This window comes from Mustela lutreola, chromosome 18 (genome assembly GCF_030435805.1).
Source record: "Mustela lutreola isolate mMusLut2 chromosome 18, mMusLut2.pri, whole genome shotgun sequence".
In the NCBI taxonomy this organism is placed as follows: domain Eukaryota; kingdom Metazoa; phylum Chordata; class Mammalia; order Carnivora; family Mustelidae; genus Mustela; species Mustela lutreola.
Window position 1 is genome coordinate 24,270,777 of NC_081307.1, and position 19,477 is coordinate 24,290,253.

Consider the following 19,477-nt stretch of genomic DNA (forward strand, 5'->3'; position numbering starts at 1 on the left):
AGGAGACCCTGGGCTCTGCAAACAGGTCCCGGTAGGTAGTAACCAGCCTGATCCCCGCTCTGAAGGGTCTGCCTGGCTTTGTCATGCTTTCACTCACTTTGTAGGAAGAAACGCACCTGTGTGGCGTTTACACCTCCAACACTTCTGACACCAGATGTGGGGGATCCCGGGGGGTTCCCCATACCAAGCAATTCTGCAACACTAGCCGAATATCCTACAACCCAGTGCTGACCCTGTCCTCCTGGAGTTGGCATCAAAGCCCACAGGTTAAGGGCTCTGTGCCAAGACTGCCCCTGCTTCTGAAGCTAGTCACAAGTCTCGGGTCCCACCAGCACTCTGAGCCACTGGCTCTAAATCAGGGTTCCCACAACCTCCTTGGGTTTGGTAACCTGCTGCTCACAGAACTAAGGGAAACAAATTTATTGGTTTATTTCGTAAGAGATACAGATGAACGGCTGGACAAAGAGAACCACAGAGCCACATCCAAAGGGCCCAGAAGTAGGAGCTTCTGTTCCCATGGAGATGGGCTGCACCACCCTCCCGGCACACAGACGTGTTCACCAACCCGGAAGCTCTACTGAAGCCCCCGCTTTGGGGATTTCATGGCAGCTTCATTACATAAGCGTGATGGATCCCCGATTCCATTTCCAGCCCCTAGCCCCTCTCCCCTCTCCAGAGAACAGGAAGTGGAGCTGAAAGTTCTAAGCTTCCAGTTACGGCTTGATCTTTCTGGTAAACAGCTTCCCAGGGTCGGTGGTAAGGTTTTTAAATTTTTCTGACCTTAAGTCTGGGTAATGTAGAAATGGACCTTAAATTCAATGCTACATTGCACTGCAGACCCCGCCAAACTTGGCTCATTCTAACTAAGCTCTTCCTATGACCTCAAAAATTCCAAACAGCTTAGGGGAGGGAGGTGTGTGTCTGGTGCTTTCACTCAGGAAGTTACGAAGGTCTTAAGAACTCTGTGCTAGTAAGCAGGGGACAGAGACATATATATTTTCTTTTATTTCAGAGCCACGTACCACAGGGACTCCACATTCCACACTAGAAGCCAGCTCAAATGAAACTGCCAGTCCCTTACAAACCCTCAATGTGATCATTGTAACACAGAACCCTACTAGCTAAGATTAGCCAGTGGAGTGAAAGTGGCATTTTAATTAGTGGGGAGAAATAAAAGAAATTCAAGATCACGACTTTCCTCAGATAGCCACCAGTTGTGTTTCAAGAATGCGGTCCATTCCACTCTTTCCTGAAAGTTCTCTGGGGCAGGTACCAGAAGTTCCTAGGTGCCAGGCCTTGTGCTTGCCCACAGGACTCAGCAGAACCTACTGCTCAGAAGCGTGTTGGAGGAACATGCATTTCAATATGGCGCTTCCTGTAGTAAAGCCTATCATTGGTGCTTAGACTAACAGGGGCCCAGACATTCAGAAATCAAATTGCTCACCCTAGAGCTCTAGCCCCAGATCTCTTTTACAAGGTAGATGTTTGCCTTTAGGTAGAGTACACAGCGCTAAGGATGGGCCGTGCCATTCAGCAATGTGAGAGTGGAGAGAAAGGATCTATTGCCATATTAAGAAAATATCTCTCTAGTTGTCTCAGAAATCTGCATTGCAAACCACTTCTAAATTAGTGCAAGAAAAATCTGCAATGCAAAACTGAAATATTTAAGGTCTATTTCTATCCTACCCAAACTTAAGGCCAGAAAAATAGAATTTCAAAAAACTTACTACTGACCCTAGGATTTCCCAAATCACAGTCTTTTAACAGCCTGTATTCCTCTTAAAAATATAAGGTTAAGTCAGACAGTCCATGTTTAAATTACCTTAAAACCATCCTTTGAAATTAAGGTTGATTCAGATCAGGTAAGGTTTTTTTGTTGTTTTTTGGGCTTGGGTTTTGTTTTTGTTTTGTTTTGTTTTGTTTTAGTTAATTTTAAAGCCAGGAAATAAAGGGGAAAAATCCAAAATAGCCATCCAGCTTACCTGTGTGCTCTGTCCAAATCTCTTGCTTTTCTCCTGAATAGCCAGCTGAGCAGAACAGCTGTCCCCCGGCATTTGTCCAGTAGACGAGGTTTCTTTTCCAGTCAATATCCAGTAAATAGATGTTTCTCGAATGCTCTTGAACTAGGGTTCTCTCTATAGCAGTTCCCATAAAACCAACTTTCAACAAGTAGAGACGTTTGCCAGACGAAAATACTATCTTTAACTCTACCAAGAGAAAGGAGAGATTTACCATTTGGCCATTTGTTAGATAAGCCCCCTGCTCCCTTCTTGAGTAAACTCTCCAGCTGAGGAACACGTAGAAAGGGGTCTTAGCAAGTTCGCTTCTGAGGCATGAATACAGCACGAAAGCCTGAGCCTCCTTGGAGAAGGGAGTCATTTGGGCAAATGAAGTATTGCTCTGCTTTCCCAAATCACTAAAGCTTTCAAATTTCTGCTGGAAGGTTAACAGAGAGCCACAAGGATTAGGGCTGGGCAGTGCCCCATCTGTTTCATTCATGCCCTCAAACCCTTGCTCATGGTGCACAAGTCTCAGTAGAAAGAATTTTAAATTCGATTGCCTATTTAAAGAAAAGTTACTCGGGTATTTAGCTGTATATGTTATGTTCAAGATATAATTTTTAAAATTTTTTAAAAGATTTATTAATTTATTTGAGAGAGGAAGAGCACATGAGCAGGGGGAGGGGTAGAGGGAGAAGCAAACCCCCGGCTGAGCAGGGAGCCTAACACAGGGCTGGATCCCAGGACCCCAGGATCATGACCTGAGCCGAAGGCAGATGCTGAACTCACTGAGCCACCCAGGTGCCCCTCAAGATACAAGTCAAAGTGAAGTCCTGAGTTTGGCACAACAGCGTATTACGTGCACCGTGATCGCATCCGGCATCTACCCCTGAGAATTATGTTTTTTAAAGGTGGTTAGAGCATGAAGATATTTATATCTTTATCCTTCTTAAAACCTGAGTGTTCTTCAGCAAAAACGTAATGTGGGAGGCACCTGAGTGGCTCAGTTGGTTAAGCGTTAAACTCTCAGTTTCAGTTCAGGTTATAATCTCAGGATTGTAAGATCAAGCCCTGCACTGGGTTCCGCACTCAGAGGGCTCTGCTTGAGATTCTCTCTCTCTCTCCTTTTACCCCTCCTCTCACTTCTGTACCTCTGTGCACGCGCTCTCTCTAAAATAAATAAATAAAATCTTTCCCCAAAAAAAGTAATTTGGATAGAGATGTTCAAAGGAGCTTGTAGGCCTTAATATTTCAAAGCAAAACAACAAGAATTTCTATTAACCATACTGCAATAGACCCTGCTTACAAACCTAGGTCAGAGTACGCAAGCATAAGACTACGGAGCATTTCTTTCTTGTACCAACTTAATTTTGGGGTAAAACTGACTGGTGTAAACCTATTATTCCTGCTTTAAAATCAAACAAGCCCTAGTATTCATTAACAGATGAATGGAGAAACCAAAATATAAATTAAATGATTATTCAAGGAAGGCAATTCTGACACATATTACAACATGAACCTTAAAGACAGTAAAGGAAACTAAGCCAGCAGCCGAAGGACAAACACTGTAGGATTCCACTCCTATGACGTTCCTAGAGTTGTCACGTTCATATAGAAAGTAGAATGGTGGTCTAGGGCCGGGGCTGGGGGAGAGGAATGGGGAGTTATTGTTTAGTGGGTACAAAATTTCAGTTTAGGAAGATGAAAACATTCTGGAGAGGGAAGCCTGAGTGACTCAGTCAGTTAGAAGGCCAACTCTTGATCTAGGCTCAGGGTGTGAGCTCAGCATCATGAGACCAAGCTCCGAGTCAGGCTCTGCGCTCAGTGTGGAACCTGCTTGGCACTCTCTCCCTCCCCCTCTTCCTCCCTCCTGCTCTTGCTCTCACTCTAAACAAAGATCTTTCTTTAAAAAAAGAAAAAGTTCTGGAGATGGATGGTAGCGATAGTTGCATAAAAACGTGGATGCACTCAATGCTACTACATGCTTGAAAGTGGTTAAAATACTAAGCTTTATGTTCTATACTTTCAACACAATAATAAAAGAACTTAAGATCTTTGGATAACAAAACTTAACAAGGTAAGGTTGTCAGTATACAAGTGATTGATCCCAAAATGGAATGAGTCTCCCTGAGCCAAGTCCATTTGCCTCAGCATACTCACCGCTACATGTACCGGAAGGCAAAAGGAACATTCCCTCTGGGCAAACACACTTATAGCCCTTGGGATGGACGGGGGACAGGAGACAGAGGTGGCTGCATGAGCCTGGAGCACATGCTGGCGGTCTGCCTGTTTTCAAATAGAAATAGGTTAGGTATGATTTCAGAAATCTCCATATCAGTTCCAAACTTAATACTCAAGGGAGTTCAGTTGGTTTTGCCTTAAGAGGAATCCCAGGATCCTCGTTACCTTCTAGGTTAAACTCTCATGATCCCCTTTCAGATAGTAGCAATTACTTATCCATATTAAGCTCAGGCCAGTAAGTCTTCAACCAACAGCATCTTCGGCCCTAGAGTTAAGGCAAAAAGACTCCCTGGCTTGCTGACAAGAAGACTCCTTTAGAAGTAAGTAGTAGTCACAGCTCTCTACTTTGGGGAGTTTCTCCGACCCACTTAAGCTGAGTTGAATCTGACATACAGTTTCTGGTTAACAAAAGCCTTTAATTCCTAGTCAATGAATATTTGGCTTCCTCCCATAAACAGGACGTTGGGCTTTCTTCAGTTTTCTGTGAAGAGCAGAAAAATTAACATCAACCGCAATTAACAATGAACATGTCAGGGACATACCCTTGGGCTGCTGGGATTTGTGGAGGATGGAGAAAGCAGACATGGAAGCATTGAGCAACACCGCTCTCTCCTTGGGGGTGTGGGGTGAAGTATGATACAGATGTATTTTATTTGCCCAGAAGAAGGAGTTCTCGAATATAGCTAGTCCTATTGGGTTGTCGTCTTCCAAGAAGATCTCAGGAAATGTGTGCCTCCCACTGCCATCCACGTTGACCGTCTCTATGGACTGAAGGGTAGAGTCATGAGAGTTGGTCGCCATTAGCATGAGACTCTGGCATCAGGACACCTCTTGCGTGGACACTGATTAAACATCTTCAAGTGCTATCAACTTGATAAAGAGGAGAGTGCCTTAGAATTCATGGAGGCTAATGCCAAAGCCAGTGGTTGGACTGCTTCTTGCACAAACTGGGGTCAGAGGTACATTGCACAAGTAGCTACCCTAACTTACTGTCTGCTTCCAGATGTGGTACCAAGTCTTTCCCTATGTTCTCCAGCTGCTTTCTGAGGTGAATGATCCATTTCTCTTCACAGAGGGTGATGGGAGTTCAAAGAGGGGCTATAAATTGTCAAAGTCACAGCTGAAGTAACAGACTTAAAAATACGACTCCCAGGGCCCCTGGCTGGCTCAGCTGGTGGAGTAGGCAATGCCCGATCTCAGGGCTGTAAGTTTGAGCCTCACATTGGGTGTGCAAAGATGACTTTTAAAAAAGTGCCTGGCTGGCTCGGTCGGTTAAGCATCTGCCTTCAGCTCAAGTCATGATCCTAGGACCCTGGGATGGAGTAGGGCTCCCTGTGCAGCGGGGAGTCTGCATCTCCCTCTCCCCTCCTCCCATGCATGCTCACACATGGTTTTATGGTTTTATGTCTTAGGTACAACATACAGTATGACCCATACTACCAGAAAATTCCAGGGCTAGATGTGACCGCGGTGCTGGAGAAAGTCACACACGAAGCCTCTCAGCCTGTGTTGATCTGGTCGGGCTCTCCTCAAGACCCTGGCCCAGCCCAGCTCGCTCTCCTAGGTCCTCGTGGCCAGAAGACCATGTGCGGGGTTGATGCGAGATTTAGGGAGGTGTCTGCAGTTACCCATGGGCCTAGCAAGCCCCCACTCAAACGCTTTCCTTCCTGACCTCTCTCCAGTACCTCTTTATACTCGCTGATCCAGTAGAGGCGGCCGGCCACGGGGTCAAGCGTCAGTCCCACAGGCTCCTCCATGTGGACGGCTGCGAGCACCTTCCGATCTGAGCCATCCATCCCTGCAGCCTCGAGAGTTCTCCTGCCTTTCTTACCACGATTTACCCAATACAATGACCTGAGGGAAGCAAAAGCACAGAGTGTTAACCATCCCCCCAACCACCCTGAACACATGTTCTTCTGAACAGCCAGACCCCGGGACCATACTTGTTCAGGCCCCCGGTAATTGCGCAGCTGAGAATGCAGATCTCTGCCCTCAGACTCCGTGGACTGAAAAGGGGCTCTTCCTAGGATTCAATTTAGAAGATATTTTTGAAGCAAATGAAGACCTATGTTGAAAACGTGGAAAGGTCTTCTTATCAACTTAAATGTCTAAGATAACCAGTGATTTGGGATATATTCTCAAAGAAATGCTACTTACTTCTTCGGGGGAAACACGATGAGCTGCTCTGGTACCAGATCCTTCTCCAAGATTTTGACGTAGCCTCTGCCATCACTCAAGCCAGCACCGATGACCCTTGCGAAGCTGCTAGCCCAATACAGCAGCCCCGTGAGCCAGTCCAAAGAGATACTGTCCACGGCCTGAAGTTCTGGGGATACACGAGACAGTATTACTATGCTCCTGTATTCTCCTACCTTCTTCTTACCTTGAAAAAGAGATCTGGACTAAACTTTTCTACATCTTCTGATTTCAAGCTGTACAAGGCAGCCAGTGGGACACAGGGAAGGAGAGCCAGAGAGGAGCTCTGTGCAATATACTGTGGGCGGCAGGAAAAGAGAAGGACCTTAGCAGAAGCAGAACCAAGAAATCTAAGAGAATGCAGCCTCAGTCTGGGGCAGCATCTGTTACAGAAGTCTCAGGGGGGTGGCTAACAGAGGGTTTCTACGTGCCCAGGACAACTAAGCACTTCCTCCCATGGACCGTTCTTCTTGAATCTCCCCTACCTTACCCCCGCTTACCCAGTGAGACAAGGGCTATCCCTTCTGTCTTACTGAGCGCAGTTAACGACTTGCTCTAAGTCACAAACCCAGGGATGAAGCGGAGATCAGCCCTGGCCTGAGCCCACATGCCCAACTTTCTGTACCTCTTTAGAGCAACCTCGTTCGCCGGTTATGCTCCAGCAAAGCTCCTGTTGAGCCAAATTACATGGCCTTATCTCAAATCAGGGTTGCACTGGGGAGTCACAACAAGAGAGTCCCAGACGACGTCCAGATGAATACACAGGCCGCTTATACTCTGCTGAAGGCGCTTTAAGAAGCCAGGGCTCTGGACGTCAAGAAATATACCTGGATAGAGAGGAACCGGGTTTGGCTTCCCAAGGACAAACACGTGTAAGGCTTCATCCACCCAAAAGTACATGCTTCTGTCGAGATCATAGGCGACAGAAGTCGGCCTCGAGTTTACAGGAACCAGAGGCTCATAGATGCCTGTTCTCCGATCCAGGACCCCAAGTTCTCTCTCTGCCGCTATAAGAATTTTAACAGCATCATCTGCAATAAAGGGGGAAAAGGAACAGTGACACACTCCTTGGGCACTTTCTCTCATACCATTCTCTTTCACCAAAGATGCTGTCCCATCTCCCGTGCTGAAATCCGCCGACGGCTCAGGTCTGGACTGAGGCGTGTCCAGAGTCAATCTAGCCAACCACCCTAAGCCCCAATTCCTCTTCTGAACTCCAGCACATTCCAACTCATTTTTGGAACTCGCCTGTTTGATTTCAGATGCTGCCCTTCCCCTCACCTAGACAGAGCTCCTCTCCCTGCCTCATACACAGCAGCCAAATGGAATTCACCGTTCCCTTGTTAAAGCAGCACAGGCCAAGTTAACACTACGTCAGTGTGGTCTCCGGAGCACCCAGGTGTACAGCCTGCAGGACAGCTAACTCATTTTACTTAATAGGGGCGCCCGGTTGGCTCAGTCAGGAAAGCATGCAACTCTTGATCTTAGGGTTGTAATATCTAAGACCATGTTGGGTGTAGATTTAACAGATAAACTTAAAGAAACATAAAGACACCTAATAGCAACTGATACTCGATTTGGCCACGGAATGTTGTTAATAGCAGCTTCTTTAAAGGAAAGAATAATGTCACTCTCATACCAGACCCTAAAGTGAACCATGGACAACACTTCTATCTGTAATGACCACTAAGGACAGAGCAAGGGCTAGGCTTTGCTCAGGGTCGTGAATCTCACCTGTAACTCGACAACTGGTCCCATTGTAGAGCTGGTGACCTTGAACACACGCACAAGAGTAGGAGCCCGGGACATTACGGCACAGCTGGCCACAGGGACTGTAGGCCTGGGAACACTCATCTATATCTGATGACAGAGAGCCGGAAATCAGAGACGACCACGGAGCCATCTCCTGAGTATTTCTGGGTCATTGGGCCCCCCTTTCATAGTACGCTCGCTGGACACGTACTATGTGGAAATCCCTGTGCTGGTGCTGGCACAGACAGTCCCTGCCTCTGTGGAGTTGCCCTACGAGCAATTCAGCGGGAACGTCAGTGTGGAGGCCCCAGACATGCAGCTGGCACGGAATCCAGGTGGAGGTTACCCCAGCAACACTCGGGGGCATTGCTGATTTGGAATGAATGGTAAGACGTGGAGAACCAGAAACACTTGTGCCCTGCTGGGGGAATGTCAAGCGGGGCAGCCGCCGTGGAAAACAGCTTGCAAGTTTTCTCAAGTTAAACGTAGACGCTGCTGCAGGATACGACAATCCCACGTCTGGTGTACACCCCAGAGTGTGGAAAGCTGGGATTCGGGCATGTGTACACCAGTTGCTCATAGCATCGCCCATGAGAGCCAAAACGTGGAAACGACCCAAATGCCCATCCACGGATAAATAAAATGGGGCATATGTATGCAATGAGGTATTTGGCCGTAGAAAGGGAGGGAGAGTCTGACCTTGCTATTACATGGATGAAACTTAATGACAGGCTAAGTGAAAAAGCCTGGCCCAGAGGGACAGATCCCACAGGACTGCACTTAGAGGCAAGACCAGAACAGGCAAATTCAGAGAGGAAGTGGATGGGGTTTCTTGGGGACTGGGGACAGGGTTCTTGTTTAATGGGACAGAGTTTCTGTCGGGGAGGATAAGAGAGTTGTGGAGATGGATCGTGGTGATGTTCACACGCGTCGTGAATGTGGTGGAGGCCACTGAATTACATCCTTAAAGTAATTAACATGGTAAGCTGTGTGACATGTCTATCCCACTGCCGTGAAAACTTCGGAAGATGCGCCCGATGAACTCTGACCTGCACAGCTCTGGCCGTCCTGCTGTAACTGCCACCCAGCTCCACACGAACACTGGACTCCCCAGGCGGTGTCACTGCACTGTCCCTCACAGCCCCCGTTGGCCACGGAGCAGTTCCTCCCTGGTAAAGACAGGGCAGCGGTCAGGAGTTGAACAAGGTACAGATCAAACGTTTTCTAAGCCAGGTGTTACAAGCCCCTGCTTGCTGTGAGGGCTATAGAGGCTTCTGAAGAATAACCTTTGACCCTGTCCTCTGACCTAGGAATGTGGACGCTTCAGGGAAAGACCACAGAACAGGGAAAGTGAAGAATCATGGAGCAGGGGAAAGGACTTTTCTAGGCAGACAGGCTGGACAATTTCAAATGCTGGTGTATTGCTCACCCGCAGAAGGCCCAGCAACCTCTTCCCTATTTCCTCTAGAAAATTTGAGGGGCCAGGACCCTTGCCCCAGGAAGTGATATAGTAATTTCTTAATCCCAGTGAATTACCTCTACAGCACCAGAAACCTGTGTGTTGTCCTACTGTTCATGCTTCCTGTGTCTTATGTGTTCCCTCAGTAGAAAGTGGCCTTCAGGGGCACCTGGGTGGCTCAGTGGGTTAAAGCTTCTGCCTTCGGCTCAGGTCATGATCCCAGGGTCCTGGGATCGAGCCCCGCATCAGGCTCTCTGCTCAGCAGTGAGCCTGCTTCCCCCTCTCCCTCTGCGCTGCCTCTCTGCCTACTTGTGATCTCTCTCTGTCAAATAAATAAATAAAAGAAAGTGGCCTGTACAGCCCTTAGCACTAACAAAGGTCTCGTCATACACATCTAAGCCCAGATTTAAAGAGTAATCGAGACAGATGACAAAGTGACCTGGGGAGACCTGCCCCATCCCCATCCTCCACAACCAGAACCAACAGTGATTTTTAGAGTGAGAATCACAAGGTTTTAAATTTTCAGACCCTTGCTCAGGAGCTCCCTCCTCACCAGGAAATAGTCTTCCTCAGTCCTTCCTCAGTTAAATCCTTAGAGAATTCACCATACGGTCTTGAACACAGGATTCGCTTCTCAGTGCCATAGTCTGTTCTTTATTCCAGAATTTTCGGAGCAGTGTGGTTTGAGGCATTTAGTCTATTTTCTTAGAGCCACAGTGTGAGGCGAGCTCACCGAGTTTTCCAACTCAGGTAAGCTCTGCACACACTCGGGAGACCAGAGCCAAGGCTCGGAACTTGTAAGACGTGGGGGACCCACCACGGAAGGATGATTGCTGACAGAGGGGTCTGGTCTGAGCATTCTCTGAGAGTGTAGACCCCCGTGATAACTGAGGCGTTGGCTAATGTAACGGATTCTGCCCACCCCACGTGACGCCTGGCAGTTGGGTCCTCACCACACGTAGCTGGTTCATCAGCACCATCGACGCAGTCAAGTTCCCCGTCACACATCAGGGATTCCAGGATGCATTTCCCTTCCTCACATTTCACCATGCCTTCTGGACAGGAGGCTGCGTAGGAAGGAGAGCTTTCTTTTCCAACAGCACATGGGGGAAGGGGGAGTCAAAACAGACCCTTATTAATTACAATAAGGTGGCAGGGTTTCCAGAACCCAAGGCAAGTTGAGGTAGGAAAGAAAGTTTTATCATTTTAAGCAGAGTTTTCAGGGAACTGGGAGTTAAGACTTGATGATGATGAAGTCAAGCAAGCCATGTGGGCACTCGGTTGAAATAATATTGATCAAATTGAATTAGTATTAAGTAGTTCTAACTGAGATGGTGTTAAAGTCAGTGAACATGAGCCCTAAAAGAAGACCCTCTTAAGAAACTGGTTTATAGGGGCACCTAGGTGGCTCAGTGGGTTAAAGCCTCTGCCTTCAGCTCAGGTCATGATCCCAGGGTCCTCAGATCGAACCCCGCATTGGGCTCTCTGCTCAGCAGGGAGCCTGCTTCCTCTCTCTCACTCTCTGCCTGCTTGTGATCTCCGTCTGTCAGATAAATGAATAAAATCTTTAAAAAAAAAAAAAAAAAGAAAAGAAACCAGTTTATACATGATAATAATGTTAGAATCTGAATAGTGGAGATTTAATTCTACAAAGATCGAGTGGAATTGTGGTTTACTGACAAGCTGGAGGTTCCACTGCACTGTGTATGTGGGGTCAAGAAAAGGAACACTTTATTCAATGAGTTCGTTGCAGGGCTTGGGGGAGCGGAGCAGGGGATCCTCTTTTAATGAGGAATTTCCCCGTCAAGGACCCCACAAGGACATGAGGCACCGTTAGGAAGCTCCTTCAGATACGGACACTCCAGTGTTCTGTGCCGTGGCCACATTGCCTTGAGTGTCCAGCACAGAGTTACTATTCGAGCACTGCTAGATGTTTCCATGGGTAACTACATCTTGGTTACTGCTAGGAGACATCCTGTTTTTAGATATAGGATGGCGTCTCAGCCGTAGGAATTAAAAGGCAACCTGCAGAAAGCAGCCCACATGGTACAACCTTCCGCTTTCCAAGCCAGGCCAGGAGGGGTGGGGGAGGGGCACTCACCACAGGCGGCCTCGTCCGAGGAGTCCCCGCAGTCGTTGACCCCGTTGCACCTCCAGCTCTCTGGGACACACAGCTCGTTCCTGCACAGCCACTGGCCCGCCAGGCAGTGGTTCGGGGAGCAGCGTGCTTCATGGAGCCCATCTTCACAGTCCCGGGGGACATCACAGAGTTCCCAAGGCTCGCGACACTGAGACTGTCCCGGACACTGGATTTTCTGGCCAGGGCACACCACAGCAGTCTCTGTAAAAGGCAGGCGTTGGCCCAGTGAGGTGGAAGGCCTGACCTGCCGGCTTGTGCCCTTGGGTATTCACGGTTTGCTCACGCTTTGGTCTCCAGAATACCAAGAACTGAGCAGGAGGCCAGCCACTGGACATGTGGCCCCAATTTGGCACCCCAAAGTGTCAGCCCAAAGGAGTATAAAAAGCCAACAGAAGCGAGAATCTTTTAGGTGATTTTGCAAAATGCAGTGGTGGATAAAAGGTCACCTGTCATCCCAGCGACAACTGAACACGGGCATTTAGCCCCCGTCCAGCAGAAGGCTACCTAGGGACTTGCTGGTGTCACTTAATACCGTGGAGGTTCATTCATCAAGGCAGCTAACTTGACATGTCATGTCCGAAGAGAAAGTAGGTTGTACCTACCGCAGTTAACCTCATCGGAGCCGTCCAGGCAGTCCCCGGTACCGTCACAAAGCCGGCTACTAGAAATACACTTCCCGTCGTCACACTGCCAGGCCTGTGGATGTCCGTGACACGCTTCCTCTGCGGGCCAAGGGGAATGTTCGAGGGGCAGAGAGGAAGAGCGGTTTGCCAGAGCACTGATAACTTTTCAGCTGGGGTTTTGTATGAAGTATTTTCATTAGCAAAACAACAATGAGCTCCCCGTCTGCCACAGGGTCCGTGCCACCCTAACCACACACCATACCCTGCCTCAGGGCCAATCACCTAGCAGCCCAACATCACTTACACTCCCAGTCATGCTGCTAGAATGATGAAGTTGTCCAATAAAATATTCTGTGACAATGGAGGCATTGTCCAAAGGGGCTGTCACTAGTCACGTGGGGCTACTGAGCTCTAAAGCATGGTTAGTAGGGTAAAAGAGCTATATTTATTATTTAAATACATGTAAATCTTCACATGTGGCTAAAGGCTACTGTATGGGCCAGTACAGCCGTATAGTGTCACTTCTTGGAACCCCTTTGGCATTTGAGACCATATTGAGAGCGAAGACAGTCTGGGTGCTGTCAGTCTGGGGTCTAATGGGACCTTCGAATATTTCCACCTAAGTACGCCTCCTGGCAGATGCAAGTAAACCTGGACAGCTGGGAGGAAGTATGGGGGGAGAACAGCACAAGGCACTTCTGCAAGTATAAAATGTAATTTGAACCTGTAATAGTACAGGTTTTAATATCAAAGTTTCCATATTAAATTAGTTAAAGTAAATGGCCAGCCCAGGAGTGTGCAAACAGGGTAGAGAAAAGGAATGGGGCACTCCTCAAGTTTTTTTTTGGGGGGGGGGTTCCTCTTTTACTCAGGAATTTTCTTCTCCCATATTCACCGCTCAAGGATGTGAATCATGGGTTAAAAGGCTTTCCTCATCTCCTGGGGTCAGGTGTCCCTTCTGAGGCTGGGAGCACTCTTAGCATGGAGGTGTTTGAGCTGGATTTCAGGAAGACATCTACCAAATGGCTAACTTGGCTTCTATTGGTCTTATAGTTTTCTTTGGTCCTCCATTTGAAAAATTGTCTTCTCATTGTACAAAAGCTCGAAGTAAAGCTAAAGTAGTTGAGTGTATCTATTTACAAGTGTGTGCTGCGGTCAGTGAGGGTTGCCCATGGAGCAATCTTGTGTTAGTCCAGTTTCAGTACCCGCCACATGTTGAAGCTAGACTTGAAGGCGAGAAGCCAGACTCGTCCTGGATTTTCTATCCCAACTAGCCTTCCACACTTGTGTTGACAACAGTGCTACCAACACCCACATCCCTAGACTTACAAGCTGAAAGCCTGCCACCAGCCAGAACACCTCCTATTTCTGAATACCCGCTATGAGTGAAAACCACAGGACCTGACGCTGTCAGCCGGGCACACAGCTGTTCGTGGATGAGGACACGAAACGGCAAGGAGTGCTCACCACACTGCTCGTCGGTCCCATCAGGGCACTCTTGCTGTCCATCGCAGAGCCAGGCCACGGGAATGCACCTGTCCCCACACGCAGCTTGCCTTGTCATGTTACACCTTGCTTCATCTGCATTGGATGAACAAAAAGCAAATCCATGGAAGCACCTTTTCAGGAGAAGCTGTACTGAAAAGATTATTCAGAGGGAGGTCCTTCAACTAATACCCAGGAGAACATTAGGGGGATTCAGGACCATAAAAATCCAATGGACTTCTGCACTAATGATCCTTGGATACTGTTCTTTCTGGTGGTGTGGGGTTGGGAAATCACCATTCGCCACCGTTTTCCCATTGGAATGGGACCATCGTGCACTGCGCTCCAAGAGACCCAGCGACTTCTTCTGGTTTGATTTTAAAGACTCCAAACAGTTGCACGTTTAGAAGTCTAAGCTCAATGTCTGGACTCTAGTTTACTTTTAAGCATGTGCAGACACATCTAAAAATTAGATTTGGATTTTAGATCCTACACACGATCTTCGTAAGAATGCCTCTAATAGGTTGGTTATAAATATTTAAGTGCTCAGTGATTTGCCTAAGATTGATTTACTGTGTCTTATTCAAGTCATGAACTTCTATTTATCAACCTTGAATGATTAACGGTCAAAATTAAGCCTGTTTTGGAATGTGCTCCTCAGAAGGAAGCACCAGGAAGGCCTGACTATAGCAAATTTACTATACTGTCCTAACTTTCAAAGAGAAAAAGCCAATCTTTAGTTCCTAGAAAAGATAAACCACATGGCCTGTACTAGAGTCTCTGCAAGATCCAGTAAAGACTTCCTCCCACCCCACAGTCCTACTCCCAGGAACAATCTGTACATGGAATGGAAGGCGCGATGCAAAGTTGTGTAATGGAAGTTGGTAATGGAAGGCCATTATGTAAACCACACCTGCTTTGCTAAGAGACCATTTCTTAGTCTTACTTGTATCCTTCTAAGATAATATTTTAGCTTAGCTACTCAAGGTTTGATTTTTTTTTTGGTGTATAAAAAACATTTTAAATATGCAAAAAGTATTGGTGACTAATGGGTACCTAACGACTCTCCATCTACTCACATGCCATCCAAGCAGTCTCACTTAGCTTGACCAAAACCATGGAGAGCAGGTGATGTTACCAGCCACTAATACGGAAGCACAGACTTAACTGTCAGGCTGCGTAGGTTGCCATTTTATTGAGACCCCTTACTAACAATGTGACCTTGGGAGAGTTACTTCCTCTCTCGGGATCTCAGTTTTCTGTCTATAAAATGAAACTAATAAATAAGTGATCAGAAGAGAAAGATTCAAAGAATAAATGGGCACAAAGCCACCTGGTGCCCTATACCCACCATATAAATCTTCGTAAAGCATTAACTCTTTTGCTACCACTTCCAGCAGATCCTTCCAGAAGGATCCCAATTAGGGGTCCAGTCGGCCCCCAAAGACTCACACTTCCAGGTGAGTCACACCTTGAATAATATTTTGCCCTGCTGATTCTTGGTCTGGAGACCAAATGTGCATACAGATTCTACACGTCTGCAGGTGGATCTCAAACCATTATTTTTCACTTATGTAGATGCTTGCTGTGAATAAATAAGAAATGTATTAACATATTTACTTAAATGTTAAGTATAAGGTAGCTTTCTCAGAGTCTGTTAGTATGCAAAGTAGGGTGATCACATGCTATTCTAGAAAAGGCATCCGAAAGAGGGCTACATGCCAGAAAGCTTTGGTAACCATTGCTTAATAAAAAATGCAAGCAACTGTAAAGATGCTTCAGGAGTGATGCAAAAAGACCACACAGAGCAAGGACTTCTCATCAAGGCAGAGATGCCCCACCGCCTGTGGCAAAAATCCTGTGGGTTAGAAATCCCCCTGGAAGACGAACAACTCAATTAAGCGGCACATCCTCCGACCTAGTTAACACCCCCTTGACCAAGAATCTGCTAAGTGAAAATGATTTAAAACCAGATTTCAATCTATGAGGGCCACTGACAACACCTGTGGGGACAGACTGCAGGCCAGCTTGACCAATGCTAGGCACCTCCTAGACATGGCTAAGCCGCCAACCAGCCACCCACCACTTGGGAAATGTGGATGTCTTGGTCACTCTGGGGCATCAACTCAGCTCTCCTCTGCCCTGGAGTCTGCCTAAACCTGAGTGTTATCAACAAGTGCCACAGAGAGTTGCTTCCCAACTGCACCTCTGACCCAAGCCCCATTTCCCCGTGCTGTTTCCGGAGTGAGGGCACGTCTTCCGGAGGCCCCCAGCCTCCACCCAGGGTAAATCTGCTCTCTGGGGAACCCTGAGCTGGAGGTCCCCTCGGAGACCAGGGCTAGAAAGCGAATCCCACTAGGCCAGGCCGTTGGGGGAACAAAGAGAGTGCACCTGCCCTCAGGGGTGCAGAGAGCTCCCTCCCACACGCTAGGGGAAGGATGAAGGAAAGACCCCAAGGGTGTCCGCTGAGCCCACCTACCTTTCCACCCACTGAGCAGGACGGGGAGTCAAGCGCAAAGAAGCAGGGGACCACGCGACTCATCTGGCGGCCCCCCAGAAGGCCCGATGTCACTCCCCTCTATGGAAAGTCACTCCAGAAGGCGGGGTGGGGGGCGTCGCGCTCGCCAGCCAGGATGCCCCAAGCTCCCTTCCCGCCCTGTGCAGCGCCCCCCAACCCCAGCCCGCCACCCCTGCACCTCGCGAGGCGGGCTGCGGTCCCTTCCCGGGCGCCCCGCCCGCGGCCCCACTCACCGGTCCCGGAGCCCACGAGGCCGCCCAGCGCTGCCAGCACCCGCGGCAAGAGCAGAAGGAGCGCCCGGCGCCCCATGGCGGGGAACCGACTGTGCGCCGGCGGCCGGCGTCGCGCTGGCGGGAGGAGCGCGGGCGCTGCCGGGGGCGGGCTTTCCTCCGCTCGCGCCGCTCATTGGGTCTGGCTGGGGCCGTGGGCGGGGCGTGGGAGCACCTGCGCCTCCCGCTCCCGGGGCCGCGCTGCCCGAAACCCAGCCAGGCTGCGGGGAGCATCGCGCCCGCCCCTCCGCTGCTCTCCCCACAAGCCGTGGGACAGAACACCCTCGCCTAACTCGGGGCCTGGCCGTTGCCACGCCGAGGGGCAGAGCGGGAGCGCTCAGCCATGCTTAACCAAAGGATTCCCAAACTTAAATGAGCACAGGAATCGCCTGGAACTCTCCTTAATAGGCAGACTCTGATCCTGGAAGTCTGAAGCGGGGCCTGAGGGTCTCTAACAAAATCATCATCGGTTAATGCCTTTGTTGCTGGCCCTCAGACCTCACACGGAAACGCCAGGGCTTAACAGCTTCCAAACTAGGGCAGCACTGGGACGCCAGGTGCCCCTCTCTGCCTCTTCCCAGCGACCTTGGCAGCAGCTGGCCTTCCTGACCTGGGTCTGGGTGGATGACTCTGAGGCCTCAGTGCTCTTTGTCCGGGCCCCCATACTGTAAATACAAACAGTATGAAAAGCCCTGAGAAACACCATTCCTCTTTCGGTCTGGGTCGCAGGAATGAGATGCTCTCATAAACAAGGACGCGGAGCCCATTTGGAGGGTCTAAACCAGAGTCAGACCTAATCCCCGGAGGGTCTCAGACTTCGGGGACTGAAAGAATTTGAAGGTCATTTTATGCAAAAACTGACATTCTGGGATGAGATGATGGATAAAAATGAGAGTTGGTGACACATTACCAAGGACATAGACTACCTTCCCCTACCCTTATTTAGCTAAGCTGTGGCATTCCTTCTTTCCAGTACACTGGGAGACGTGAGTGTCAGATTCTTGGAGAGAACGCGACTGAGTTAGAATTTTAGAATGTAAAACTGGCAAGGAACATTTATAGTGTTTGGGAGTGCAAGGCAGCAATAAAACACTAGGGAAAAAAAATAGAAACAGAAAACTGAATTGCAAAGTGCCTTCTTAGAATTTATTTGCAACACAGTACTCCAACAGCTTTCTTTAAATCATACCTCCTCTTCATGTTCACTGCTGGTCCCATCAAACCACACTTTGAAGATATCAGAATGCCATATGTTCTGAAGTTTTCTTTAAATTCGTTGTATGCTCTGATTGCATAAGCCACTTAAAAGGACCCCTCCGCTTTTAACAAAAATCTCCTGGTGTATCATATTGATTTCTGCTGAAAGGTTGTTGCTTTAGAACCAGATTATTTCAGATGCTTAATGGTCTTGAGTGACATAAGAGAGCACTCAGAGTTTTAAGAATATAGACTAGTTTTCCTCCCAGAAAGGCTCTGAGGCTAGGGCTGAGTTCCTGGAATTGAAGTGTGGGAGACCTGGGTTCAGTCTCAGCTAAATGAAGTGACGTGTGGACACAAATGGCAGCTATATTGTTATGAACAGCCCATGTCAGCTCTTAATAACCTACACCAACTGAAAAAAGCCACAGATATGCGTGTTATAAGTAAGAATTTCAGTAACATTTGTATTTGCTAAATACAATACTTTGTATTCTGACTTATATCCTTATAAATCCTTAAATCCTTATATTCTGACTCGTTCTTAGTGATGTGTTGTCCTCTCCTGGGTCTGTCCCCCCATTTTGCGTTTTTAATCGCCTGTCAGCCCGTGGTGAGCAGAATAATGTCCTACCACTACTGCCACCTGAAAAAGGTAACGTTCTAATCCCCAGAGCCTGTAAAAAAAAATGTGATTTATTGTTGTTCTGGTTGCAGGAACTGAAGAAAATCTGGCCTCACCCAGGTGAGTGTTGGCTACAGAAAAAGGAACAGCCTTTCCAATTAAGCTGTAGATATTCTTTGATGCTGTTATTGGTTTGATTTTCTGCCTCCCCAAAATTATGTTGATGTCCTAACTCCCAGTACCTCAGAACGTGACCTTATTTGGACAAGGGTCTATGCAGATTTACTCAAGTTCAGGGGAGAGCATTAGAGTGGGACCATATCCAATGTGACTGGTGTCCTTAAAATATGGACGCAGATATATACAGAAGGAAGACAGTGTGAAGAGACACAGAGAGAAGGCCATGTGAAGATGGAGCAGAGATAGGAATTATGCTTCTACAAGCCGAGGAGCATCTGAAGCTCCCAGGAGATAGAAGAGGCCAGGAGGATCTTTCTGCTAGAGCTTCCAGAGAGAATATGGACACCTTGATTCCAGACGTCTGGCCTCCGGAAATGTGGGCAGTACATTTCTGTTTTAAGTCACCCGGTTGCTGGTAGTTTGTTATGTCATTCCTATGAAATTAGCATAGATACAAAGACCAAAACTGAAGAAGTGATCATTTCTTAAAAGTTAACTGCAGTGCGGAATCCAGAACCACATCAATGAGCATTTCATACTATTCTAATTAAAATCTATCACTTTAAGGGCGCATGGGTGACTCAGTCGGTTAAACGTTTGCCTTCAGCTTAGGTCATGAACCCCACGGTCCAAGGATCAAGCCTCACATCAGGCTCCCTGCTTGGGAGGGAATCTTCTCCCTCTCCTTCTGCCCCTCCCCTGGCCCATGTAGGTGCACACGCTCTCTCTCTCTCAAATAAATAAATAAAATACTTAAAATAAAATAAAACCCATCAACTTATTTTGTACTTT

General features: G+C 48.0%; 1 protein-coding gene across 2 annotated transcripts in view; it reads right to left on the reverse strand.

Moving 5' to 3' along the window:
• Window positions 1–16,727, reverse strand: part of LOC131820521 (prolow-density lipoprotein receptor-related protein 1-like) — a 50,895-nt gene extending 34,168 nt beyond the window's left edge. For both annotated transcript variants that reach the window (XM_059156209.1, XM_059156210.1), the window contains exons 1-13: window positions 16,648–16,727; window positions 13,879–13,992; window positions 12,391–12,510; window positions 11,750–11,989; window positions 10,602–10,715; window positions 9,239–9,358; window positions 8,172–8,297; window positions 7,265–7,468; window positions 6,399–6,567; window positions 5,927–6,095; window positions 4,784–5,009; window positions 4,161–4,286; window positions 1,983–2,207 (exon numbers count right to left, since the gene is read on the reverse strand). In XM_059156209.1, coding sequence (XP_059012192.1) covers window positions 1,983–2,207; window positions 4,161–4,286; window positions 4,784–5,009; window positions 5,927–6,095; window positions 6,399–6,567; window positions 7,265–7,468; window positions 8,172–8,297; window positions 9,239–9,358; window positions 10,602–10,715; window positions 11,750–11,989; window positions 12,391–12,510; window positions 13,879–13,992; window positions 16,648–16,723 — 2,029 coding nt within the window. In that variant the 5' untranslated portion in view covers window positions 16,724–16,727. The remainder of the gene's footprint in view (window positions 1–1,982; window positions 2,208–4,160; window positions 4,287–4,783; window positions 5,010–5,926; window positions 6,096–6,398; window positions 6,568–7,264; window positions 7,469–8,171; window positions 8,298–9,238; window positions 9,359–10,601; window positions 10,716–11,749; window positions 11,990–12,390; window positions 12,511–13,878; window positions 13,993–16,647) is intronic.
• Window positions 16,728–19,477: the final 2,750 nt, after the last annotated feature.